A 27,639-nucleotide genomic window follows, 5' to 3' on the forward strand; every position below is an offset into this window, starting at 1 on the left:
CTTCCTGTTAGAACTGCTGCTGTGTCATTCCAGAGAACTACTGTTGATGGGACAGTGGAATAGGAAGCTTGCCAGACAGACATACAAGGAATGAGAGCTGGAAAGAAAGGGAAAGGGAGGGATGAGACAGCCAGACAGAGAAAGTGAGAGAGACAGTAAAAAAGTGTGGGAGGAATAATACAAAATAAAAGAACTCTCCATACAAACGAGATATAAGCTTCACAACTGTTTTATTTCCATATCAATCAGTGAAGAATGCATGGAACTATAACCCTCACCCCTCACCCCACTACCCTTCCTCTGTTATCCCCATCCTTTTCAGATGTCCCCCATGGAACTATAACCCCTCACCCCACTACCCTTCCTCCGTTATCCCCATCCTTTTCAGATGTCCCCCAAACCCCCCCAGACCAACACACAGGATGTTACATTTTAATCTATTCAGGAAGTCACTTTGCATCATAAAGCTGTTGCTAGGCAACCTCCCAAGTGTGGATATTCTATTCATGGTCTATGATAACATGGCCCTGTCAGATTCCAGCCAGCAGAATATGAGGGAACACAACATCTCGTGGGCCATTGGAGGAAAAGTTTTGGTTCCCCTCAGTGGGGCCATTATTCTCTCATTAATCACTTTTTTACAAACCAACAAGTCAACGTTTGTTTGAACAGACAATGACAATCTCCAGTGACCTACAAAGTGTTTCCTGTTGAGTGCCCACCATGCCCAACTGTTTTGTTTACTATCACATTTTACCAGCTAGTTTCCTACTCATCATTTGCGCAATACAAAGCATGAAGTCAATAACATGTAACAACCATAGTTTTAGGCAGAGGCCCAGACCAATGGAAGGGACATATTCCTAGAAAACTGTCCAGAGATCATTCAGGGGCCTAGTTGAACTAATCCCCCAAAATCCAACGATTCGTACAATAATGGCTCCTCCCCTCTGAGGTATCCCACGCCGGCAGGCCCTCCCCGGCCTGTCTCTGTCCACGGGGGGTGGGTGGGATGAGGTGGGGGGCATTTTAGATTGAAATGTGCCTTTCAGGGGAAAGGGGGAGTGTGGAGAATGGCAATGACCACTGCCTTTGTGCTTCGCTCGGCCTCCAATGGGACCATGGGTAGTGGTCCCATCTTCCCCGGGAGAGGAGCGAAGAAACAGGGCAGGAGAGGAGCAAAAAGAAAGGCAAGAGAGAAGTATTGACTTGGGCTTTGAGCGGGACACTGCGCTTCAGGGCTCACCTCTCTGGTTGCTATGGTGTTTCCAATCAATCTCAGATCTCATATTACTGTTTGCTCCAATGCCCCTCTTGTCTAACCCTGTCATCATGGGTGATAGGGAACTCATATTCCCAGGATTCCCTGTCACCCTGTTGTGAGGGGAACAGTATTTAATGTATTCCTGAGTAAATATGTGCTCTCCAATCATCTCTGACAGGCAGAGGCTTTGTGTAGCAGACAGAGCGGCTGACAGACATTAGCAGAGAGGCATTACAGGAGAGTCAACAACCGTGTAGTTCAGCAAGCCAGGGGCTGCTGGGAGCGAAGGCCCAATGTTTAGTTCAGTGAAAGAACCAGCGAATCTGGACCACAGTCTGTTCCAGACCTTTCTCAACTGAGGGGAACTGTGGAAAAGAGCGTGTCGAGTGATTTGGTGTGTGACCATTCTAACAGACCATCTCACACTGCCGGTTTGTGTGTTTGTTTCAGAGTCCCAACAAATGAGTTTCCCACTGCCTCACCAGGGGTCAGCTAAAGGATGAAGACATTTTGTTCAACAATTAGTGTATGGAAGGTTTCGAGGTTTATAGGTTCATTCTATCTTTCTAGTAGCCCGATGTGTTGTGAATAATGAAATCCATTTGCAAGTATTTCAGACTCAAATCAGCAAAGCAAATAATCCTGTTGGCCAGTTATTAGATATGATAATAAGGCCTAATGGGAGACAGAAGAGGTGTTTAAAAACGAGGGCTCATGTTTGAGCAGTGCAGTGGGACAATGTAATTAAGTCTCCATCGTCTCTGACACCCAGGCAGCCGTCAGTGATCACAAAACCCACAATGAACTCCACCAGCATTCAGCTTCTCACAGACAACCCCTCAATGGGACAGCTGTATTAATAGCACGCTGAACACATAGATATAATCTAATCTACTTACTGGATAGGGGGATACAGGGTTGAAATGAGAACCATGTGTCTGCGGTGCCCCAGGGTGATGTTCTGTGGCAGTGTCTCTCTCCGCCCTGCTCCTGGGAGATGTTCTGTGGCAGGGTCCCTGTCTGCGGTGCTCCAGGGAGATGTTCTGTGGCAGGGTCTCTGTCTGCAATGCTCCAGGGAGATGTTCTGTAGCAGGGTCTCTGTCTGCGGTGCTCCAGGGAGATGTTCTGTGGCAGGGTCTCTGTCTGCAGTGCTCCAGGGAGATGTTCTGTGGCAGAGTGTCTGTCTGCGGTGCTCCTGGGAGATGTTCTGTGGCAGGGTCTCTCTCTGCCCTGCTCCTGGGAGATGTTCTGTAGCAGGGTCTCTGACTACGGTGCTCCAGGGAGATGTTCTGTTTGCAGGGTCTCTGTCTGCGGTGCTCCAGGGAGATGTTCTGTGGCAGGGTCTCTGTCTACGGTGCGCCAGGGAGATGTTCTGTGGCAGGGTCTCTGACTACGGCGCTCCAGGGAGATGTTCTGTGGCAAGGTCTCTGTCTACGGTGCTCCAGGGAGATGTTCTGTAGCAGGGTCTCTGACTACGGTGCTCCAGGGAGATGTTCTGTGGCAGGGTCTCTGTCTACGGTGCTCCAGGGAGATGTTCTGTGGCAGGGTCTCTGTCTGTGGTGCTCCTGGGAGATGTTCTGTGGCAGGGTCTCTGTCTACGGTGCTCCAGGGAGATATTCTGTGGCAGTGTCTGTCTACGGTGCTCCAGGGAGATGTTCTGTGGCAGGGTCTCTGTCTACGGTGCTCCAGGGAGATGTTCTGTGGCAGTGTCTGTCTGTGGTGCTCCTGGGAGATGTTCTGTGGCAGGGTCTCTGTCTACGGTGCTCCAGGGAGATGTTCTGTGGCAGTGTCTGTCTGCGGTGCTCCAGTGAGATGTTCTGTGGCAGGGTCTCAGTCTGCGGTGTCCCAGGGAGATGTTCTGTGGCAGGGTCTCTGACTGCCCTGCTCCAGGCTGATGTTCTGTGGCAGGGTCTCTGTCTGCGGTGCTCCAGGGAGATGTTCTGTGGCAGGGTTTCTGTCTGCCGTGCTCCAGGGAGATGGGATGGGACTCTACTGTCATGACCTACAATATTACAGCTGGTTAGATACGTTATGTCAGCAGTGTCTGTGTGTGTAAGACCCACCTGATTAAAGGGCTCAGACAGTTATTATGGAAACTGCAGGAATATGTAGCAAAGATGGCTTATGGTATCATGAGGTTATGCTATGAATAAATTGAGGTATTTTTGTTTTTAGTTTACAAGACAATTTTCTAAAATAATTGCAAGCCTCCCTATCACGTGCATTCCTCATCTCTCAACAATCAGGCTACCCAGGGCATCATATCCTTCTTGTACTCCACACTGCACAGATAATAATCCTATCTGGTATGTCCACAGCTCAGTGTCCAGCCCCAGGGTGGTCGGTGGGGGTTGACCTTCTCATCACAGTGCTGTTAGCATAGCCGTTACTGACACAAGCTCTAACTGGGCTGGCGGTCAATATGAGCTCTGTGTGAACTTTATTGACAGGATCGTTACCCCCACGCCCCTCCTGTTTCTCCCTCCATTGATTCCTCACACAATGAAAGAGATCCTTTGTGGAGAAGAAGACCGCTACTGTCCTGCTGAGCCAGGCTTTTCCACCGTGTCTGTGCCCCTTGTCCCAGCCTCTGACTTGAACTCTGGCTGTTTTGACTTTAAATTATTAAAGCACTGAAAACAATTATGATTAGGTAAATTGGGGTGATATTTAAGAATAGTGTAGGTCTGAACATAAATTCCCGCCACTAGCTTTTTACTTCAGAATTTATTCAAACTTTTCATTAGGATTGTTAAAGCTTCTTAATTTCTTTAAATGTGTGAAATTGTTTCAAGTCTTTTCGTTGTTAATTGAAGCACTTGACTTGAGAAAATCCTTATCTCTAGGGTGAATGTTTCAATGAGAGAGAGGTTTTTTTATCTTGATATTTTGCATTTGATTGAAATAGAAATGTGATTAGTGTGTTTTTGACACATTATAAGACAGATTTTGTTAAGATCGCACAATGCTGAGATATGTAGCACACCTTCATGTGTAATTAGCAAACCTCAGGCAGACAAGCAGTCTGTGCTGATCAACCAAAAATACTTTAGTGACACACACAAGAAACAATGAGATGGATATTCTGAGACAAAAATAAACTTATTCATATTTACTTGCCTTTTCTATTCTTGAATGTTCTCTTCTGTAACTAGAGGAAGAAGAAACCTTAACTATTAGCACATGTTTAGCATCAAGCAGTCATTGATATGCACCTGTGACAGAGAATGCTCTTCTGGACACTCCCAGAAGGCTGATTATAGCTTAATGTGTGCATTTCCTGTCTATCTCGCTATCGATAACCAAGCACTACTTACCCAGTATATGTCCACCTTCTGCCCAAACACATACAGTATTTCCCTTTTAGGAAGGAAATTTTGATTTGATTTGGAATAGTGGCACTTATAAATGCTGCCCTGTTTAGAAACTCCTAGCACCCATGTGCTGCTATTTACAGTAGTTTGTCAGGTGAATTTCTCACGACCTGCTGTAGGTGTTCTGTCCATAACACTGGAGCCAAACTCAACAACTCCTCTTCTCTCCTCACAGCCAATCATAAACCAGGCCGGCATGCCCCAGGGTCCTTCTGACCAGAAGGTTGTCGTAGTAACCGTGGACAACTGTGACACCTCAGTGGCGCTGCGATTTGGTAATGTGATCGGGAACTACACCTGCTCTGCCCAGGGCAGCCAATCAGGATCCAAAAAGTAAGGAAATGGGAGGGGCTTACTGGTATTTAATAGTGCAGTGTTATCTGCCAACAGATTATAGTAGAGCTGAGTAAAAGCAATATTAGCCATTTGAAGCCATGAATTCTGCTTTTACATTTTGCCACAAGCTGAACTTAACCACTTGATTTAGTGTACTATTGTCATGACCCCAAGAGAAGAAAAAAAGATCCCAATTGGCTTTCCTGAGATAAACATGGCCCTCATTATGGGTTATCTACAGAAATGGTTTTCAACTGAAGTCTTCACCTCCAGAATGTAAAGCATCGTAAACATATTTTGGTTCTGTGGGGTGTTGATCTGCTTTCCTCCATGGAAAAAAAATCAAGCTGCAAAATGTGTGTGATAAATACTTTATGAACACTGTTCCGGTGTTTATGATGTGTTGTAGTATAGAAGCCGAGCTAAATGTTTATGATGTGTTGTGGTATAGAAGCAGAGTGGTGTCAGCTTCTAAATGTTTCTGTGTCCTGTCTGTCTGCTGGAGGTCTTTAGACCTGACTGGTCCTCTCCTCCTGGGGGGCGTGCCCAAACTGCCTGAGGACTTCCCCATCCAGAACCGCCAGTTTGTGGGCTGCATGAAGGACCTGAGGATCGACAACCGCCACATCGACATGGCTAGCTTCATCGCTAACAACGGCACCCTACCGGGTCAGTAACCTTGCACATTACCATTAGACTGAACCATTTTGAGACCGTTTTGTTGCCATCCACCCAAGGCTACTGTTTTAGTTGAGCACAGTATGAGTTGTGTTGGGCATGCGGATTCACCTTGCGTTGTAACTGAAGTTTATGAATCGTTGATTACCTCTTGTCATAATGTGGTTGGTTTGAACTGTTCCTCAAATCCCCAATACCTTCCCAGGATGCTCTGCTAAAAGGCACTTCTGCAACAACAACCCGTGTATGAATGGAGGGACCTGTGTCAACCTGTGGGGCTCCTTCAGCTGTGACTGCACCCTAGGATTCGGAGGCCGGAACTGTGAGAAGGGTAAGAGGTTCAGGGAAGTAACAGCATTGCAGAAGGGTGGAAAGCTTCCTCATATGGTTAAAACTTTTGATCAAAGCTAACCAAGTTTTGTTGGCCCCGTGACCTACTACCATTATAGACCCTTTTAGTCAAGAGGGACTTTACAGGCGTGCATTAGGACTAAGTGACCCATCAGACAGACAACATCCCCTAGCTCTCCTGACCTAGACTTAACTAGGGTCTTTGTAGTTGATGGACTGTACCATAACTCAACAACCAGGTGGTTAGTGACACTGACCATTTCATTTGCTTCTTAGTGCTGTGGTGTTAAGAGCACCTGCTATATTGTATTTTCTTATCATTTTCAAACATGCTTTTTTGAGTGAACTAGTGTAGATGTAGTACAGAAACATTTGCATAGACACCATGCACAGGAGATTGCGCAAGAGATATGAGGATGATGCTTAGAGGGAATTGGCAGAGCTCTAAGTAACTGAAGTAATCTCTTCATCCTTTTAGCGTTGGCGCTTTCCTGGCACAGATAAAGCCAGTCCTATTTCATTTTGCTGACATGATGGTTTCGTAAGCCTGATGTTCACACTGAGTGTTACTGTTTTATGCCAGCCATTTCACAAGGGTTTATGAGGGTCCCATATGTGTGTATGACAGCTGCGATGTGATAAGCTTTTATGACTCTGTCATGAGAGGGAGCATATTACATTTTACAGCTATACGTTTAAACAGTTACTCTAACATAACACCTCGGACATGTTTAAGGTGAAGTATTCCGGGCATAACAGCTGTCTCTCTCTGCCGCTGTCTGTCTCTCTGTCGCTGTCTGTCTCTCTGTCATAGGATCAGCCATCAGGGGTTAGAGAGGGCATAACAGCTAATAACCATGGAGCAAATCCCCAGCATCTCACTTCCTTTCTGACCATCACTGACTCTGGATGGACAAGGGTGTGGGGGGGGGAAAAAGGACTTTCATAGTTAATCCCATGAGTCGTCCCCACAGTGACTGTACGTACATACCCCAACCAGAAGCCATGGATTACAGGCAACATCCGCACTGAGCTAAAGGCTAGAGCTCAACATTCACAATCTCGCAGGGCCAGACAGATTACCAGGGCGTGTGCTGCGAGCATGCGCTGACCAACTGGCAAGTGTCTTCACTGACATTTTCAACCTCTCCCTGTCCGAGTCTGTAATACCAACATGTTTTAAGCAGACCATCATAGTGCCTGTGCCCAAGAACACTAAGGTAACCTGCCTAAATGACTACCGACCCGTAGCACTCACGTCTGTGTAGCCATGAAGTGCTTTGAAAGGCTGGTCATGGCTCACATCTACACCATTATCCCAGAAACCCTAGACCCACTCCAATTTGCATACCGCCCCAACAGATCCACAGATGATGGAATCTCTATTGCACTCCACACTGCCCTTTCCCACCTGGACAAAAGGAACACCTATGTGAGAATGCTATTAATTGACTGCAGCTCAGCGTAGAAGAGGCTTCAAAACAGCTTCTACCCACAAGCCATAAGACTCCTGAATATCCAATCAAATGGCTACCCAGACTATTTGCATTGCCCCCCCCCCCCCCCCCCCTCTTTTACACCGCTGCAACTCTCTGTTGTTATCACTTTAATAACTCTACCCACATGTACATATTACCTCAACTAACCGGTGCCCCCGCACATTGATTCTGTACCGGTACCCCCGTGTATATAGTCTCGCTATTGTTATTTTACTGCTGCTCTTTAATTACTTGTTACTTTTATTTCTTATTCTCATCTGTATTTTTTTAAACTGCATTGTTGGTTAGGGGCTCGTAAGTAAGCATTTCACTGTAAGGTCTACACCTGTTGTATTCGGCGCATGTGACTAATAAACTTTGATTTGATATACTTACCCTTTCATCTGGATCCTATTCAGACCGAACACATTTTTACATTTCTTTTGTGGTTTTAGGCCAGAGCCAGACTGCACCACAACCACTGTCCTTTGGTCTCTGTCTGTCTGTCTCTCTCTCAATGTTTCTCTCTCTCGCTGTCTGTCTCTCTCTCTCTCTCTGTTGCTGTCTGTCGCTGTCTGTCTCTCTCTCTCTGTCGCTGTTTCTCTCTCTCTGTCGCTGTTTCTCTCTCTCTGTCGCTGACTGTCTCGCTCTCTGTCGCTGTCTCTCTCGCTCTGTCGCTGTCTGTCTCCCTCTCTCTCTCTGCCGCTGTCTGTCTGTCTGTCTCTCTCTGCCGCTGTCTGTCTCTCTGTCGCTGTCTGTCTCTCTCTTGCTCTGTCGCTGTCTATCTGTCTGTCTCTCTCTCTCTGTCACTGTCTGTCTTTGTCGCTGTCTTTCGCTCTCTCTGTCTCTCTGTCGCTCTTTCTGTCTCTCTCTCACTCTCTCCCTCTCTCTCTCTGTCGCTCTCGCTCTCTCTGTCGCTCTCGCTCTCTCTGTCGCTCTCGCTCTCTCTGTCGCTCTCTCGCTCTGTCGCTCTCTCTCTCTCTGTCGCTCTCTGTCTCTGTCTCTCCCTCTCTCTCTCTCCCTCTCTCTCTGTCACTTTCTGTCGCTCTCTCTTTTTCTCTCTGTCTGTCTCTCTCTGTCGCGGTCTCTGTCTGTCTCTCTCTGTCGCTGGCTGTCTCTCTCTGTCTCTCTCTGTCCGTCTGTCTGTCTGTCAGTCTCGCTCTAGTCAATGACAGGCCTAGCACTGCTGCTTGATTTGACATTAATTATTGATAGACGTTGCCTGTCTGAGTGAGTGGGGTGTTTTGCATCTGTGTGAAGAGTGCCACGGTCTAATGAAAGAGAAAAAACATGTCTAACATCCAGCTAAAGGTGTCACTAGTACCTCTCTTTCTCTGACATGAAGAAGGGACAGAATGCCTGTCTGTCAGAATGCACAGACTGCAGGTCAGATACACATATAGTGGGGCAAAAAAAGTATTTAGTCAGCCACCAATTGTGCAAGTTCTCCCACTTAAAAAGATGAGAGAGGCCTGTAATTTTCATCAAATGTACACTTCAACTATGACAGACAAAATGAGAAAAAAAATACAGAAAATCACATTGTAGGATTTTTTATGAATTTATTTGCAAATTATGGTGGAAAATAAGTATTTGGTCACCTACAAACAAGCAAGATTTCTGGCTCTCACAGACCTGTAACTTCTTCTTTAAGAGGCTCCTCTGTCCTCCACTCGTTACCTGTATTAATGGCACCTGTTTGAACTTGTTATCAGTATAAAAGACACCTGTCCACAACCTCAAACAGTCACACTCCAAACTCCACTATGGCCAAGACCAAAGAGCTGTCAAAGGACACCAGAAACAAAATTGTAGACCTGCACCAGGCTGGGAAGACTGAATCTGCAATAGGTAAGCAGCTTGGTTTGAAGAAATCAACTGTGGGAGCAATTATTAGGAAATGGAAGACATACAAGACCACTGATAATCTCCCTCGATCTGGGGCTCCACGCAAGATCTCACCCCGTGGGGTCAAAATGATCACAAGATCAGTGAGCAAAAATCCCAGAACCACACGGGGGGACCTAGTGAATGACCTGCAGAGAGCTGGGACCAAAGTAACAAAGCCTACCATCAGTAACACACTACGCCGCCAGGGACTCAAATCCTGCAGTGCCAGACGTGTCCCCCTGCTTAAGCCAGTACATGTCCAGGCCCGTCTGAAGTTTGCTAGAGAGCATTTGGATGATCCAGAAGAAGATTGGGAGAATGTCATATGGTCAGATGAAACCAAAATATAACTTTTTGGTAAAAACTCAACTCGTCGTGTTTGGAGGACAAAAGAATGCTGAGTTGCACCATACCTACTGTGAAGCATGGGGGTGGAAACATCATGCTTCGGGGCTGTTTTTCTGCAAAGGGACCAGGACGACTGATCCGTGTAAAGGAAAGAATGAATGGGGCCATGTATCGTGAGATTTTGATTGAAAACCTCCTTCCATCAGCAAGGGCATTGAAGATGAAACGTGGCTGGGTCTTTCAGCATGACAATGATCCCAAACACACCGCCCGGGCAACGAAGGAGTGGCTTCGTAAGAAGCATTTCAAGGTCCTGGAGTGTCCTAGCCAGTCTCCAGATCTCAACCCCATAGAAAATCTTTGGAGGGAGTTGAAAGTCCGTGTTGCCCAGAAACAGCCCCAAAACATCACTGCTCTAGAGGAGATCTGCATGGAGGAATGGGCCAAAATACCAGCAACAGTGTGTGAAAACCTTGTGAAGACTTACAGAAAACGTTTGACCTCTGTCATTGCCAACAAAGGGTATATAACAAAGTATTGAGATAAACTTTTGTTATTGACCAAATACTTATTTTCCACCATAATTTGCAAATAAATTCATTAAAAATCCTACAATGTGATTTTCTGGAAGATAATTTCTCATTTTTGTCTGTCATAGTTGAAGTGTACCTATGATGAAAATTACAGGCCTCTCTCATCTTTTTAAGTGGGAGAACTTGCACAATTGGTGTCTGACTAAATACTTTTTTTGCCCCACTGTACATGTGAACACACACACACACACACATACCCCTGAGTGCTATCTGACTGACACTCATCACAAGTACTAGTGAATAGGGGTAGGAGGCATGTTGAAGTCTGTGGTATTTTGTTCCTGTTACCAGCTGTATTTGTTTATTGAATGGTTATTGAGATTCAAATGGCCACAGATACTGTTATACCCATATAGCGATTCTCAAGATTCAGCCTAGCCCTCCTCCCAACCACCCATTCCTTTCTTTTTAATGAGATGTTTAGATGTTTTTTTGTATTCGTCATAGTGTAGTAATTTCCCCACCAGTAATTGGAGCTGGGTTGTTTTTGATTTGATCACAGAACATATTACTGTGAGAATGGTACTGACTCACTGTCACCAACTGTTTGTTAGATAGCAACCATTTCCTCATTCTCTCGCACTCTGTCTCGCTCCTGCTACTCGCTCACTCTCTTTCCCCCCTCCTTCTCTTCATCCCTCATCACCCTCCCTCTGGTTGTGTGTTGCAGTGATGGCCAACCCGCAGCGTTTCCTGGGTAACAGCCTGTTGCAGTGGACTAACCTGGCGGCGGTGGTGACTGTTCCATGGCATGTGGAGCTCATGTTCCGCACGCGTCAGCCTAGTGCCACCCTGCTGCACGTCACCGCCGGACAGCACCACAACCTCACCCTACAGGTACAGAGAACACAATTAACTCACTCCACATTGTCTCGGTCCTCTCAACCTCACCCTACAGGGTCTCACCCACACGCCCTCCTCCCAACCGCCCACACGCCCTCCTCCCAACCGCCCACACGCCCTCCTCCCAACCGCCCACACGCCCTCCTCCCAACCGCCCACACGCCCTCCTCCCAACCGCCCACACGCCCTCCTCCCAACCGCCCACCTCCCAACTGCCCACACGCCCCCCTCCCAACCGCTGTAGGCTGACGATGAGACAGCCTACAGGGAGGAGGTCAGTGACCTGGCAGTGTGGTGCTGGGACAACGACCTCTCCCTCAACGTCAGTAAGGCCAAGGAGCTGATCCTGTACTACAGGAAATGGGGGGTCGAGCACGCCCCCATCTACATCGACGGGGCTGCAGTGGAGCAGGTCGAACTTCAAGATCAATGTCCAAATCACTAAGGACTTAAAATAGTCCTCATGCGCACAGTTGTGAAGAAGATGCGACAGCGCCTTTTCCCCCTCAGGAGGTTGAAAAAGTTTGGCATTGAGAGAATCCTCAAAAGGTTCTACAACTGCACCATTGAGAGCATCGTGACTGGCTGCATCACTGCCTGGTATAGCAACAGAACCGGCCTCGATCGAGAACCTCTATATCAGGCAGTGTGAAAGGAAGGCCCGGGAAAATCGTTAAAGACCCCAGCCACACAAGCCATAGACTGTTCTCTCTGCTTCCGCATGGCAAGCAGTACCGGTGCATCAAGTCTGACACCAAAAGGCTCCTATACAGCTTCTATCCCCAAGCCATAAGACTGCTAAATAGCCAACAAAATGGCTACACGGACTATCTGAGTTGACCCTTGTATACAGTGGGGAGAACAAGTATTTGATACACTGCCGATTTTGCAGGTTTTCCTACTTACAAAGCATGTAGAGGTCTGTAATTTTTATCATAGGTACACTTCAACTGTGAGAGACGGAATCCAGAAAAAATCCAGAAAATCACATTGTATGATTTTTAAGTAATTAATTAGCATTTTATTGCATGACATAAGTATTTGATCACCTACCAACCAGTAAGAATTCCGGCTCTCACAGACCTGTTAGTTTTTCTTTAAGAAGCCCTCCTGTTCTCCACTCATTACCTGTATTAACTGCACCTGTTTGAACTCATTACCTGTATAAAAGACACCTGCCCATACACTCAATCAAACAGACTCCAACCTCTCCACAATGGCCAAGACCAGAGAGCTGTGTAAGGACATCAGGGATAAAATTGTAGACCTGCACAAGGCTGGGATGGGCTACAGGACAATAGGCAAGCAGCTTGGTGAGAAGGCAACAACTGTTGGCATAATTATTCGAAAATGGAAGAAGTTCAAGTTGACGGTCATTCACCCTCGGTCTGGGGCTCCATGCAAGATCTCACCTCGTGGGGCATCAATGATCATGAGGAAGGTGAGGGATTAGCCCAGAACTACACGGCAGGACCTGGTCAATGACCTGAAGAGAGCTGGGACCACAGTCTCAAAGAAAACCATTAGTAACACACTACGCCGTCATGGATTAAAATCCTGCAGCGCACGCAAGGTCCCCCTGCTCAAGCCAGCGCATGTCCAGGCCCGTCTGAAGTTTGCCAATAACCATCTGGATGATCCAGAGGAGGAATGGGAGAAGGTCATGTGGTCTGATGAGACAAAAATAGAGCTTTTTGGTCTAAACTCCACTCGCCATTTTTGGAGGAAGAAGAAGGATGAGTACTACCCCAAGAACACCATCCCAACTGTGAAGCATGGAGGTGGAAACATCATTCTTTGGGGATGCTTTTCTGCAAAGGGGACAGGACGACTGCACCGTATTGAGGGGAGGATGGATGGGGCCATGTATCGCGAGATCTTGGCCAACAACCTCCTTCCCTCAGTAAGAGCATTGAAGATGGGTCGTGGCTAGGTCTTCCAGCATGACAACGACCCGAAACACACAGCCAGGGCAACTAAAGAGTGAGTAAGAAGCATCTCAAGGTCCTGGAGTGGCCTAGCCAGTCTCCGGACCTGAACCCAATAGAAAATCTTTGGAGGGAGCTGGAAGTCCGTATTGCCCAGCGACAGCCCCGAAACATGAAGGATCTGGAGAAGGTCTGTATGGAGGAGTGGGCCAAAATCCCTGCTGCAGTGTGTGCAAACCTGGTCAAGAACTACAGGAAACGTATGATCTCTGTAATTGCAAACAAAGGTTTCTGTACCAAATATTAAGTTCTGCTTTTTTGATGTGTCAAATACTTATGTCATGCAATAAAATGCAAATTAATTACTTAAAAATCATACAATGTGATTATCTGGATTTTTGTTTTAGATTCCGTCTCTCACAGTTGAAGTGTACCTATGATAAAAATGACAGACCTCTACATGCTTTGTAAGTAGGACAACCTGCAAAATCGGCACTGTATCAAATACTTGTTTTCCCCACTGTATATATATTTTTTGCACAGTCACAGAACTCTACACAATCACGCACACTGACACTCCAACACACACACACACATTTCTAGTGACTCTTCTCACACACACACACACACAAACTCACATACAATCTTCATTTACGCTGCTGCTACTCTGTTTATCATATGTCCTGATGCCTAGTCACTTTACTGCTGTACATATCTACCTCTATCACTTCAGGATCCCGGTACATTGTAAAAATGGTATTGGAACTGACCCTGTAAGCTTCTTACTTTCCTCGTGTTCTTGTTTCTTATTTCTTGTGTTTTTGTTCTACCTCGTCTTATTTTTAGTGCTTGATTGATTACTGTGTTGTTGGTTTAGAGCTTGCAAGAAAGGCATTTCACTGTACTTGTGCATGTGACATTAAAACTTAACTTGAGTGACTGTAGGTTAGTTGGTGTAAAGCTCCACCTGTTGCCTGTCCGGGCAGCACCATGACTTTAAATATTTGATGGTGTTGAGACAGCCTGCCAACTAACAAACGCTTTATCTTGAGATCTGAGAGCTGCCATTTCAGGCCTTTCAGATTGCAGCTGTTGTGTTTGTCTAGTCAGGTACCTCTTTTGAAGTCATAACCGTCCAGCAGCTATTTTAAAGTTGGTGTATTTTAAAACAGGGCACATATTTTACAACAGTATTACCATAGATTGTCTGATGAGGAGGAGAAGAAAAGCTTACTGACTGAGCATGTGATGTATGTGTAACAGTATAACTTTCGTCCGTCCCCTCGCGCGAACCAGGGACCCTCTGCACACATCAACAACAGTCACCCACGAAGCATCGTTACCCATCGCTCCACAAAAGCTGTGGCCCTTGCAGAGCAAGGGGAACCACTACTTCAAGGTCTCAGAGCAAGTGACGTCACCGATTGAAAGGCTATTAGCGCGCACCACCGCTAACTAGCTAGCCATTTCACATCCGTTACACTCACCCCCCTTTCGACCTCCTCCTTTTCCGCAGCAACCAGTGATCCGGGTCAACAGCATCAATGTAACAGTTTAACTTTAATCCGTCCCCTCGCCCCGACCCGGGCGCGAACCAGGGACCCTCTGCACACATCAACAACTGACACCCACGAAGCATCGTTACCCATCGCTCCACAAAGGTCGCGGCCCTTGCAGAGCAAGGGGAACATTTACATTTAAGTCATTTAGCAGACGCTCTTATCCAGAGCGACTTACAAATTGGTGCATTCACCTTATGATATCCAGTGGAACAACCACTTTACAATAGTGCATCTAACTCTTTTAAGGGGGAGGGGGGGGTTAGAAGGATTACTTTATCCTATCCTAGGTATTCCTTAAAGAGGTGGGGTTTCAGGTGTCTCCGGAAGGTGGTGATTGACTCCGCTGACCTGGCGTCGTGAGGGAGTTTGTTCCACCATTGGGGTGCCAGAGCAGCGAACAGTTTTGACTGGGCTGAGCGGGAACTGTACTTCCTCAGAGGTAGGGAGGCGAGCAGGCCAGAGGTGGATGAACGCAGTGCCCTTGTTTGGGTGTAGGGCCTGATCAGAGCCTGAAGGTACGGAGGTGCCGTTCCCCTCACAGCTCCGTAGGCAAGCACCATGGTCTTGTAGCGGATGCGAGCTTCAACTGGAAGCCAGTGGAGAGAGCGGAGGAGCGGGGTGACGTGAGAGAACTTGGGAAGGTTGAACACCAGACGGGCTGCGGCGTTCTGGATGAGTTGTAGGGGTTTAATAGCACAGGCAGGGAGCCCAGCCAACAGCGAGTTGCAGTAATCCACGGGAGATGACAAGTGCCTGGATTAGGACCTGCGCCGCTTCCTGTGTGAGGCAGGGTCGTACTCTGCGAATGTTGTAGAGCATGAACCTACAGGAACGGGTCACCGCCTTGATGTGAGTTGAGAACGACAGGGTGTTGTCCAGGATCACGCCAAGGTTCTTAGCACTCTGGGAGGAGGACACAATGGAGTTGTCAACCGTGATGGCGAGATCATGGAACGGGCAGTCCTTCCCCGGGAGGAAGAGCAGCTCCGTCTTGCCGAGGTTCAGCTTGAGGTGGTGATCCGTCATCCACACTGATATGTCTGCCAGACATGCAGAGATGCGATTCGCCACCTGGTTATCAGAGGGGGGAAAGGAGAAGATTAATTGTGTGTCATCTGCATAGCAATGATAGGAGAGACCATGTGAGGATATGACAGAGCCAAGTGACTTGGTGTATAGCGAGAATAGGAGAGGGCCTAGAACAGAGCCCTGGGGGACACCAGTGGTGAGAGCACGTGGTGCGGAGACAGATTCTCGCCACGCCACCTGGTAGGAGCGACCTGTCAGGTAGGACGCAATCCAAGCGTGGGCCGCGCCGGAGATGCCCAGCTCGGAGAGGGTGGAGAGGAGGATCTGATGGTTCACAGTATCAAAGGCAGCCGATAGGTCTAGAAGGATGAGAGCAGAGGAGAGAGAGTTAGCTTTAGCAGTGCGGAGCGCCTCCGTGACACAGAGAAGAGCAGTCTCAGTTGAATGACTAGTCTTGAAACCTGACTGATTTGGATCAAGAAGGTCATTCTGAGAGAGATAGCAGGAGAGCTGGCAAAGGACGGCACGTTCAAGAGTTTTGAACGAACCACTACTTCAAGGTCTCAGAGCAAGTGACGTCACCGATTGAAAGGCTATTAGCGCGCACCACCGCTAACTAGCTAGCCATTTCACATCCGTTACATATGTATACTAAAGAAGTTCTCTCTCTCTCCTGCATTCCCTCACCTTTCTTCCCATCCCCTTCTCCCTCCCACCCTTTCCCTCACCTCTCTCTTCCCATCCCCTTCCACCTCTCTCTCCTCTTGTCTCCCTCCCTCCCACTCTCATTCTCTCTCTCTAGCTGCGGGAGGGCAGTGTGGTGATGGGCCTGCAGAGAGGGGAGGACTCCACCCTGTCCCGGGTAGAGGAGGTGACGGTGAACGACGGAGACTGGCACCATCTACAGCTGGAGCTGAAGGGTGTCCCGGGGGGCGCGCCCAGACACAAGGCTGTGCTCTCCTTCGACCATGGACTCTACACGGTGAGACACTGTTAGAAGACAAACTGTAGCTTCTGTATTTTAATTACATTTAATTGAAATGCTGTATGTATGTATTCAGGGCAGTTAGCATGTGTTATGTACATAGGCCAGTATATAGACAACAAGTCAGCAGAGTGTATATGAATGTGTCTAATGTGTGTGATCTGATCTACATATCCAGGCCAGTATGGAAGTGGATAATAAGCTGAAGGGGGCGAAGGTCAAGACTCTGAGTGTCGGGGGCATCATTGGGGCTGATGGGAAAATACAGCATGGCTTCCGCGGTTGTGTACAGGTCAGTTCTCTTCTTATCACTCATTCTCTCTCTCTCGCTCTCTCTCTCACACACACACACACACACACACACACACACACACACACACACACACACACACACACACACACACACACACACACACACACACACACACACACACACACACACTGTATTGTCTGTCCATGTGTCTGAGTGTGTTCTGCCTGCTGTGTGTGTGTTCCTTAGGGTCTGCTTGTGGGGGAGACCTCCTCCAGCTCGGTGTCTCTCAGCATGTCTCAGGCCAGGAGGGTGAACATGGAGCAGGGCTGCAGCGTACCAGACCCCTGTGTCTCTAACCTCTGCCCCTCCAACAGCTACTGCAGAGATGACTGGGACAGCCACTCCTGTACCTGCCTCACTGGTCAGTCTGCCAACCATCATCATCCTCTTCATTGTCATCATTATCTTCATCCTCATAATAAAATTTTACAACGATATAATACAACCATATTGCCTTATGTTGATCCCTCCCAAGCATAACTTATGAATTTCTATTGTGTTGTTTACCTGTCAGGTTACTATGGCGATAACTGCATAGACATATGTGCACTAAACCCCTGTGAGCACCAATCAGCTTGCACCAGGAAGGCTAGCTCCTTCCGTGGCTACACTTGTGACTGTCCCAGCAACCACTTTGGGCAGTACTGCGAGAGAAAGTGAGTAGGATCTTTTTGGTCCATATCACTATAAAGAAAACTATCAGAGTGTATCTGTGGTCCGTGTTCCTGACTGTATGTGTCCCTCCTTAGGACTGACCTGCCGTGTCCCAGGGGTTGGTGGGGACATAAGACCTGTGGTCCCTGTGACTGTCAGACAGACAGGGGCTTCGATGCTGACTGCAACAAGACCAGCGGGGAGTGCCGCTGCAAGGTCAGCCAGCTAACTACTCAATGTCAGGATGTTTGAAGTGGACAGGGGCGATGGGTGAAACTGCACTGTGGGCTGGTATTTCATTGAGAGGGAAAATGTACTTTCATCCCTACCTCCCTCCCTTTTCTGTTCCCTCCCCGTCCATCTCTCTCTATCCCACTCCCTCCTCTCAGGATAACCACTACTGTCCAGAGGGCAGCGAGGCGTGTCTGCTGTGTGAGTGTTACCCAGTGGGCTCCTTCTCGCGGGCGTGTGAGAGAGAGAGTGGCCAGTGCCAGTGTAAACCAGGGGTCATTGGGCGCCAGTGTGACCGCTGTGACAACCCATTTGCTGAGGTGTCGCCCAATGGCTGTGAAGGTCAGCATTACCATACATCACATGCTTCAGAAAACTGCATCATGGTTGAAATGTATTTGTAGCCCAGACTGATTCATTTAGTTCACTAATTTAGTAAATTAATGGTTATTGAAGGCCTTTTAAAAGTTTTTTTTGTGCGAAGTGAACATTAAAGGTGCAATATGCATAAATCGCTCCGCCATTTCCTGGTTGCTGAAATTCTAATAGTTTGCCTAATTTCAGTTATGTGACAAAACAGGTGTAGAAAATCATTGTACTGTCTAAACTGCTGTGAAAAATATTTTCAATAACCAAAAATATATTATTTTCAGCTCTTTTAATATGGTGTACAAAACTGAAAGTAAAAGACACGGGAAGCATAGAAATAGTGCACAAACAAACTTGCTTTCAATGAGAATGACAGATCTATAACTCACATTTCTATGTGAATTTGGTCGGGTCGCCTAAAAAGTTACATATTGCAGCTTTAATAATTAATTATCTGTCACGCATACAGTTACACCTGGACAATGAATTGAATCAGCTTTCCTTCTCTCCTTCTTTCTCTCCCTCTCTCTTTCTATCCCCCTATCTCAGTGATCTATGACAGTTGTCCCCAGGTGATAGAGGCTGGGATCTGGTGGTCTAGGACTAAGTTTGGTCTCCCTGCAGCCGTCTCCTGTCCCAAGGGATCTATCGGTATGATGACTCTGTGGCTTAGCTAATACAGTATACTATATAGCATATATAATAATTACCATTATATAATGGAATGGCTGAAACTCTCCTTAGAAACTCTCCTCATGCACATTCCCTCCTTCTCTCTTTCTCTCTCAGGCACAGCTATCCGCCACTGTGATGAACACAAGGGATGGCTGCCCCCCAACCTCTTCAACTGTACCTCTGTCACCTTCACCAAACTCAAGGCCCTGGTGTGTACAGCTCCTCTACAGCTAGCTCACATTTATATGGATCAATTCACTTCAGTGACATATGCTATTAAGTTGAATGATGAACTGATTTTATTGCTATAATATAGCAGAGTTGGGGCCTTTTTATTTTACTTTTATTTCAACAGGGCTTCACCATTGAGACCAAGGTCTCTTTTACTGTGTGTGTGTGTGTGTGTGTGTGTGTGTGTGTGTGTGTGTGTGTGTGTGTGTGTGTGTGTGTGTGTGTGTGTGTGTGTGTGTGTGTGTGTGTGTGTGTGTGTGTGTGTGTGTGTGTGTGTGTGTGTGTGTGTGTGTGTGTGTTTTAATGGACAAAGAATTTGCTTTTCTTAAAAAACATGGACATTTCTAAGTGACCCCAAACTTTTGAACGATGGTGTACATGCATACAGTAGCAGTCAAACGTTTGGACACACCTACTCATTCAAGGGTTTTTCTTTATTTTTACTATTTTCTACATTGTAGAATAATAGTGAAGACATCAAAACTATGAAATAACACATAACACACAGTCATGTAGTAACCAAAAAAGTGTTAAACAAATCAAAATATATTTTATATTTGAAATTCTTCGAATTAGCCACCCTTTGCCTTGATGACAGCTTTGCACGCTCTTGGCATTCTCTCAACCAGAATTGTAAATAAATCACAGACAGTGTCACCAGCAAAACACCATCACACCACCTCCGCAATGCTTCACGATGGGAACCATACATGCGGAGATCATCTGTTCACCTACTCACATTTTTTGGACTCATTGGCCCAAGCAAGTCTCTTCTTCTTATTGGTGTCCTTTAGTAGTGGTTTCTGTGCAGCAATTCGACCATGAAGGCCTGATTCACACAGTCTCCTCTGAACAGTTGATGTTGAGATGTGTCTGTTACTTGAATTCTGTGAAGCATTTATTTGGGCTGCAATTTCTGAGGCTAGTAACTCTAATGAACTTGTCCTCTGCAGCAGAGGTGACTCTGGGTCTTCCTTTCCTGTGGCGGTCCTCATGAAAGCCAGTTTCATCATAGCGCTTGATGGTTTTTGCGACTGCACTTGAAGAAACTTTCAAAGTTCTTGAAATTTTCGGGAATTGGCTGACCTTCATCTCTTAAAGTAAGGATGGTCTGTCGTTTCTCTTTGCTTATTTGAGCTGTTCTTGCCATAATATGGACTTGGTCTTTTACCAAATAGGGCCATCTTCTGTATACCACCCCTACCTTGTCACAACACAACTGATTGGCTCAAACGCTTAATGTAATGGCATATTTTCTCTATTCCATCCAATAAATATGACCACTGCCCTGGTGAGGGGCTATTTCAGACACACTCACCGCAGGCTTTACTGCACATCTGTAGAGATGATGGCAGTGTGGCACTTCAGATTGCAAGTTTACAAACAAAAGGATGCTTGTTCGTTCAAGCATATGAAACTTAGACTTTCTAATATAAAAGATGGGAAAACTTAAATGTTCCTTATAATTCCTCTAATTCTAATAACTTATAAGAGCAATAAATTAAGTCTATTGTGTGCAGTAAATTCAAGATATCATGCGAGCAAGTGCGGTCAAAAAACTATACTGCTCCCCCGTCTAACCAAGACTCCTCCTCGTAGGCCCGACTTCCTCCCTCAAATAACCTTTCCTCCTCCTGTAGCCACCGCACCGGCCGCAAAGGGGGTATTCATCTCTAATAATGGCTTCACACTAATAATTCAACTAATAATGCTCTGGTTATTGTATACAAATACAAATTGGCTATTTGGCTCTAACATTCCGGCCCCTAATTGTAAAATGCAGAAAATGCATAATCAATTACCTAAAATATTTCAAGTGGAGGCCATAATTTAAAAAAATATACTGCATCAGAGTGTAATCGTAATTCATAATTGTCTAAGGTCCTGTATAGACTTAGATGTATGGTTGTATGTGGGTGCATGTCGGTTAAGAATCCATAGTTCATGACCACGACATCTTGGGTTGCATGTCACCTAAAGATGGAGGTTGGAGCTCAACATCAGGCTTTTTTCATAGGCTTAGTCTGCCTCAATGAGCAGACAGAGCTTGGTGATGGGCCTGACTAAAATGCTAATCTTTGTATTAACTAAGACGCTCCGGACTAGGTCTTTAGTCCCTGGCAGGGCCTTCACCACTCGTCCCATTAACCATGAGTTTCTTGGAGCTGTCTCATCCATGATGACGACCAGGTCTCCAGGAGTGAATTTTCTCCTAGGGTTATTCCACTTGCTCCTTTCCTGCATCAATGGGAGATATTCCCTAACCCACCTCTTCCAGAAGAGATCAGCAATGTACTGCACTTGCCTCCACCTTCTCCTGGGGTACAGGTCTCCTCTCTGGAATAGCCCGGGGGGCATGACGGGTTTTGCCCTTAGTAGAAGCAGGTGGTTAGGAGTGAGAGGCTATAGGTCGTTGGTCATCGTTGTTAATGGCCTGTCATTTATGATTGCCTCGACCTCGCACAGAGCTGTTTGCAAAGCCTCGTCATCCGGTGCTTGTTCTTAGAGGATTGATGCTAGAATCTTCTTCACTAGCCAAATCAGCCTTTCCCATACTCCTCCATTGTGGGCTCCTGAGGGAGGATTGAACGACCATTTTACTCCAACGTTCAGTAATGTGTTCTGGATCTTCTTGTGATCCAGTTCCTTTCAAGCCTCTGCTAGCTCCCTTTGTGCAACCACAAAGTGTGTACCGTTATCAGTCCTGATACTAGACACGTGCCTCTTCGACAGATAAATCTACGCAAGTGTTAATGCAGGAAGCTGTGTCTAAGTAGCTAGCAAGATGGATGGCACGACAAACAAGGCAGGTAAAAATCACACGCCATCGCTTCACAAAAGAGCGGCCTCGCTTGACCTGTGTAGGCCCAAAGTAGTCCATACCCACATGGGTAAAGGGTGGCAGGTCAGGGGTCACACGGTCCTGTGGAAGGTCAGCCATCTTTTGTTCTCCAGCTTTGGCCTGTATGCGCCTACAGAAGACACAGCTCTTGATGATCTTTCTTGCCTATGAATTGCCACAGGGCATCCAAAAGCGTTGGCTAAGTCTGGACAGCATATGGCCCCTCCCACAATGACCAACCTGCTCATGAATCTGTCATAGCATCAGTTTGGAGATGTGGGAATCTTTTGTCAGTATCATGGGGTTATTCAGCTCCATAGACATGGATCCTTTACTTATCTGTCCTCTTACTCTCAGCAGGCCTTTATCCATGATTGGGTCCATCTTACCGATTTCTTTAGCACATTGTCTCCCTTTATCTTCAGGTGCTGCTTCTGCTCGTAGCAGATAATTGCTTTCTCAGCTACCTACATGTCCTCCGCAGTAAGGCTTTGTGTCTTGACAGGCAGCTTGAGCTGGGTAGAGGGGGTAATTTTGAAACATTCTGTTCTGGCTTGACCCTCACTAATTTTAAACATCAGCTATCTGATCAGCTAAACGATCGCTGCAGCTGTACACAGCCCATCTGTAAATAGCCCATCCAATCTACCTACCACATCCCCATATTTTTTATGTACTTTTTTGCTCTTTTGCACACCAGTTTGTCTACTTGCACATCTATCACTCCAGTGTTAATTTGCTAAATTGTAATTACTTCGCTACTATGGCCTATTTATTGCCTTTCCTCTTCACGCCATTTGCACACACTGTATATAGACTTTATTTTATTTATCCTATTGTGTTATTGACTGTACATTTGTTTATTCCATGTGTAACTCTGTGTTGTTGTTTGTGTCGCACTGCTTTGCTTTATCTTGGCCAGGTCGCAGTTGTAAATGAGAACTTGTTCTCAACTGGCCTACCTGGTTAAATAAAAGTGAAATACATTTTTGTTTTAAGTCGGAGCAGCAGTCCTCTTAGCTTCAGCATCCAAGCAACGGACGTCTTGAGGCTGTTCCATGTTGAATAGTGCTCGATCAACTTGCTAGTTGAACTCTCCTCTGTAACGCTCACACTATTTATAGTTACATCCTTCCTTACCTCGGGGTTGTCCTGAGGGATAGAGCCCAGCTGTGGATTCTTTGGCCATTGTGTTTCTGGTTTCTCCAAAAACTCTGGTCCTGCCAGCCATCTTGAATCCAGAAAGGTCTCAATGTTCAGGCCACGTGAGGCATCGTCAGCTGGGTTCTGTTTTGTATTGATGTATCTCCACTGCTCTCCTCTTGACAAATCACGAATCACAGAGACTCGGCTTGCTACAAAGGTATGGAATCGTGTAGTCTTGTTGTTGTTATATTGCAGTACAGACTGGCTGTCTGTCCAGAAAGTCGAGTCTTGTAGTTGAATCTGAAGCTCCATTCTGAGCATCCTATCTACTCGCACAGCTAGTGTTGATGCTGAGAGTTCCAGCCTGGGGATTGTCATCCTGTTAATTGGCATCACTCTGGACCCAGCACAAATGCAATGTGAACCTTTTCTTCTTCGCCTGTGAGCCTCAAGTAGCTTGCAGTTCCGTAGACTTGTTCACTTGCGTCACAGAAGTGATGCATCTGAGTAGTTTTAACTGGACCAAAGTTTTCAAGCTTCATGCATCTATTCACCTGGAATCTGGAAAGCTGATCCAACTCTGAGAGCCATCTTTGCCATGGTTTACAGAGTTCCTCTGGAATGGGCTCATCCCAGCCACACTTGATCTTGCAGAGCTCTCGGAGGATCTGCTTGTCCTTCAGAATAAAGGGAGCAAGGAAACCTAGTGGATCGTAGACTGAGCTTACAGTTGAGAGGATACCTCTTCTGGTTGCTGGTCAGCCCTTGATCATGACTCGGTAGGTGAATAGGTCACTCTCAATATTCCATTGGATACCAAGCGCTCGAAAGGTAACTTTTCTCTGTCGAGATCCAGTTCCTTTATCTGCTTGGCTTTATGTTCATCAGGGAGGGAGGCCAATACAGCACGACTGTTACTGACCTATTTGGTCAACCTTGAGAGCACAGATCCCTGAGATCTCTTGTGAGAGCTACAGTTGAAGTCGGAAGTTTACATACACTTAGGTTGGAGGCAATAAAACTATTTTTTCAACCATTCCACTAATTTCCTGTTAACAAACTATAGTTTTAGCAAATCGGTTAGGACATTTACTTTGTGCATGACACAAGTAATTTTTCCAACAATTGTTTACAGACAGATTATTTCACTTATAATAAACTGTATTAAAAATTCCAGTGGGTCAGAAGTTTACATACACTAAGTTGACTGTGCCTTTAAACAGCTTGGAAAATTCCAGAAAATGATGTCATGGCTTTAGAAGCTTCTGATAGGCTAATTGACATCATTTGAGTCAATTGAGGTGTACCTGTGGATGTATTTCAAGGCCTACCTTCAAACTCAGTGCCTCTTTGCTTGACATCATGGGAAAATCAAAAGAAATCAGCCAAGACCTCAGAAAAAAAATGTAGACCTCCACAAGTCTGGTTCATCTTTGGGAGCAATTTCCAAACGCCTGAAGGTACCACGTTCATCTGTACAAACAATAGTACGCAAGTATAAACACAATCCCAGAACAACAGCAAAGAACCTTGTGAAGATGCTGGAGGAAACAGGTACAAAAGTATCTATATCCACAGTAGAACGAGTCCTATTTCGACATAACATGAAAGGCCGTTCAGCAAGGAAAGAGTCCCCTGCTCTAAAACCGCCATAAAAAAGCCAGACTACGGTTTGCAACTGCACATGGGGACAAAGATCGTACTTTTTGGAGAAATGTCCTCTGGTCTGATGAAACAAAAATAAAACTGTTTGGCCATATTGACGATCGTTATGTTTGGAGGAAAAAGGGGGAGGCTTGCAAGCCGAAGAACGCCTACAAACCTGACTCAGTTACACCAGCTCTGTCAGGAGAAATGGGCCAAAATTCACCCAACATATTGTGGGAAGCCTGTGGAAGGCTACCCGAAACGTTTGACCCAAGTTAAACAATTTAAAGGCAATGCTACCAAATACTAATTGAGTGTATGCAAACTTCTGACCCACTGGGAATGTGATGAAAGAAATAAAAGCTGAAAGAAATAATTCTCTCTATTATTCTGGCATTTCACATTCTTAAAATAAGGTGGTGATCCTAACTGACCTAAAACAGGGAATTTTTACGAGGATTAAATGTCAGGAATTGTGAATAACTGAGTTTAAATGTATTTGGCTAAGGTGTATGTAAACTTCTGACTTCAACCGTGTATATATATATATATATCATCAAAAGTGTAAAATGGTGCTTTAAGAATGTTCTCCCCCTCCCTGGCCCAGTCGGAGAAGTTGGCGCATAACATGTCTCTCCTGGACTCTGGGCGTGTCCAGCAGACTGCAGCCATGTTGGCCAACGCCACGCTGCACACGGTGGAATACTACGGCAGTGACGTAAAGGTGGCCTACCGCCTCACCCAGAGCCTTCTGAAGTACGAGAGCCACCAGCAGGGCTTCAGCCTGACCGCCACACAGGACGTCCTATTCACTGAGGTAACACAATAATATACACCACAGCACAATGCTGCACAGTGTAACACACCACCATGCAGCACAGGATAGGGCAACACATGGCAGCGCACAACAGTTGAATGCACTGCGTATTACCACATGACACAGTACAACATAAATCTCAGATCAACTCTGACATTTGCCCAATACCACCCTATGCCAGTCTGTCTCTCTGACCCCCTGCCTTACTCCCTCTATCAGAACCTGGTGCGGGTGGGCAGTGCCATCCTGTCCCCGGGCACACGGCCACACTGGGAGCTGATCCAGCAGACGGAGGGGGGCACGGCGGCCCTGCTGCGCCAGTATGAGGAGTACGCCAACACCCTGGCACAGAACATGAGAAAGACCTACCTCAGCCCCTTCACCATCGTCACTCCACACATAGGTGAGGGTGGTCTTCTGTGGTATGCCATTGTAGAAACATGGGAGTGATGATGATCGCTTACTGCAAAATAAGTTAGAGATATGCACAGTATAATGTAGAATGTTTATCAGCTCGAATATATGTGTTCATTATTCTTCCATGAGCGTTGAAGGATTAACTGAACGTCTAAACATTTATCTCTTTGTTGTGGTTTGTCTAACCTACCCTTCCTGTGTTGTGTGTTCTCTCCACAGTCATCTCAATAGATCGCCTCCAGAAGATGAACTTTCCCGGAGCCAAGCTCCCTCGCTACCAGTCTCTGAGAGGACTGAGGCCTCAGGACCAGGAGACTGCCGTCACCCTCCCCGACTCCGTCTTTGAGCCACCCTTGGAGACCAAAGGACACCGCCACCTGGACACCTTCCCAGAACCCTTCCTGAGGAACCACACGTCCAACAGGAAGAGACGCCATAGAGGTCCTGACGACCCCGAGCAGGAAGCCATCGCTAGTGTGATCATCTTCCACAGCCTGGCCTCACTTCTGCCTGAGAGCTACGACCCTGATAAGAGGAGTCTGAGGTGAGACCAAGAGAGACTGAGATCTGATTCTATATTAACATACATACAGTTGAAGTCGGAAGTTTACATACACTTAGGTTGGAGTCATTAAAACTTGTTTTTCAGCTACTCCACAAATTTCTTGTTAACAAACTATAGTTTTTGCAAGTCGGTTAGGACATCTACGTTGTGCATGACACAAGTAATTTTTCCAACAATTGTTTACAGACAGATTATTTCACTTATAATTCACTGTATCACAATTCCAGTGGGTCAGAAGTTTACATACACTAAGTTGACTGTGCCTTTAAACAGCTTGGAAAATTCCAGAAAATGATGTCATGGCTTTAGAAGCTTCTGATAGGCTAATTGACATCCTTTGAGTCAATTGGAGGTGTACCTGTGGATGTATTTCAAGGCCTACCTTCAAACTCAGTGCCTCTTTGCTTGACATCATGGGAAAATCAAAAGAAATCAGCCAAGACCTCAGAAAAAAAAATTGGACCTCCACATGTCTGGTTCATTTTTGGGAGCAATTTCCAAACGTCTGAAGGTACCACGTTCATCTGTACAAAAAATAGTACGCAAGTATAAACACAATCCCAGAACAACAGCAATGAACCTTGTGAAGATGCTGGAGGAAACAGGTACAAAAGTATCTATATCCACAGTAAAACGAGTCCTATTTCGACATAACATGAAAGGCCGCTCAGCAAGGAAGAAGCCACTGCTCCAAAACCGCCATAAAAAAAAGCCAGACTACGGTTTGCAACTGCACTTGGGGACAAAGATCGTACTTTTTGGAGAAATGTCCTCAGGTCTGATGAAACAAAAATAGAACTGTTTGGCCATAATGACCATCATTATGTTTGGAGGAAAAAGGGGGAGGCTTGCAAGCCGAAGAACACCATCCCAACCATGAAGCACGGGGGTGGCAGCATCATGTTGTGGGGGTGCTTTGCTGCAGGAGGGACTGGTGCACTTCAAAAAATAGATGGCATCATGAGGCAGGAAAATTATGTGGATATATTGAAGCAACATCTCAAGACATCAGTCAGGAAGTTAAAGCTTGGTCGCAAATGGGTCTTCCAAATGGACAAGACCCCAAGCATACT

General features: G+C 46.2%; 1 protein-coding gene across 1 annotated transcript in view; it reads left to right on the forward strand.

The window, feature by feature from the left end:
- The window catches only part of celsr2 (cadherin, EGF LAG seven-pass G-type receptor 2), an 89,429-nt gene that overhangs the window by 56,177 nt on the left and 5,613 nt on the right, over positions 1-27,639 (forward strand). Inside the window, 15 exon segments of the mRNA XM_039015348.1 lie at positions 4,814-4,971; positions 5,480-5,643; positions 5,858-5,983; positions 10,983-11,149; positions 16,477-16,656; positions 16,838-16,951; positions 17,159-17,333; positions 17,487-17,628; positions 17,722-17,842; positions 18,016-18,199; positions 18,776-18,877; positions 19,016-19,110; positions 25,375-25,584; positions 25,804-25,987; positions 26,221-26,545. Of these exon segments, the coding sequence (XP_038871276.1) occupies positions 4,814-4,971; positions 5,480-5,643; positions 5,858-5,983; positions 10,983-11,149; positions 16,477-16,656; positions 16,838-16,951; positions 17,159-17,333; positions 17,487-17,628; positions 17,722-17,842; positions 18,016-18,199; positions 18,776-18,877; positions 19,016-19,110; positions 25,375-25,584; positions 25,804-25,987; positions 26,221-26,545 (2,447 nt within the window).

This window comes from Salvelinus namaycush, chromosome 20 (genome assembly GCF_016432855.1).
Source record: "Salvelinus namaycush isolate Seneca chromosome 20, SaNama_1.0, whole genome shotgun sequence".
NCBI classification, from domain to species: domain Eukaryota; kingdom Metazoa; phylum Chordata; class Actinopteri; order Salmoniformes; family Salmonidae; genus Salvelinus; species Salvelinus namaycush.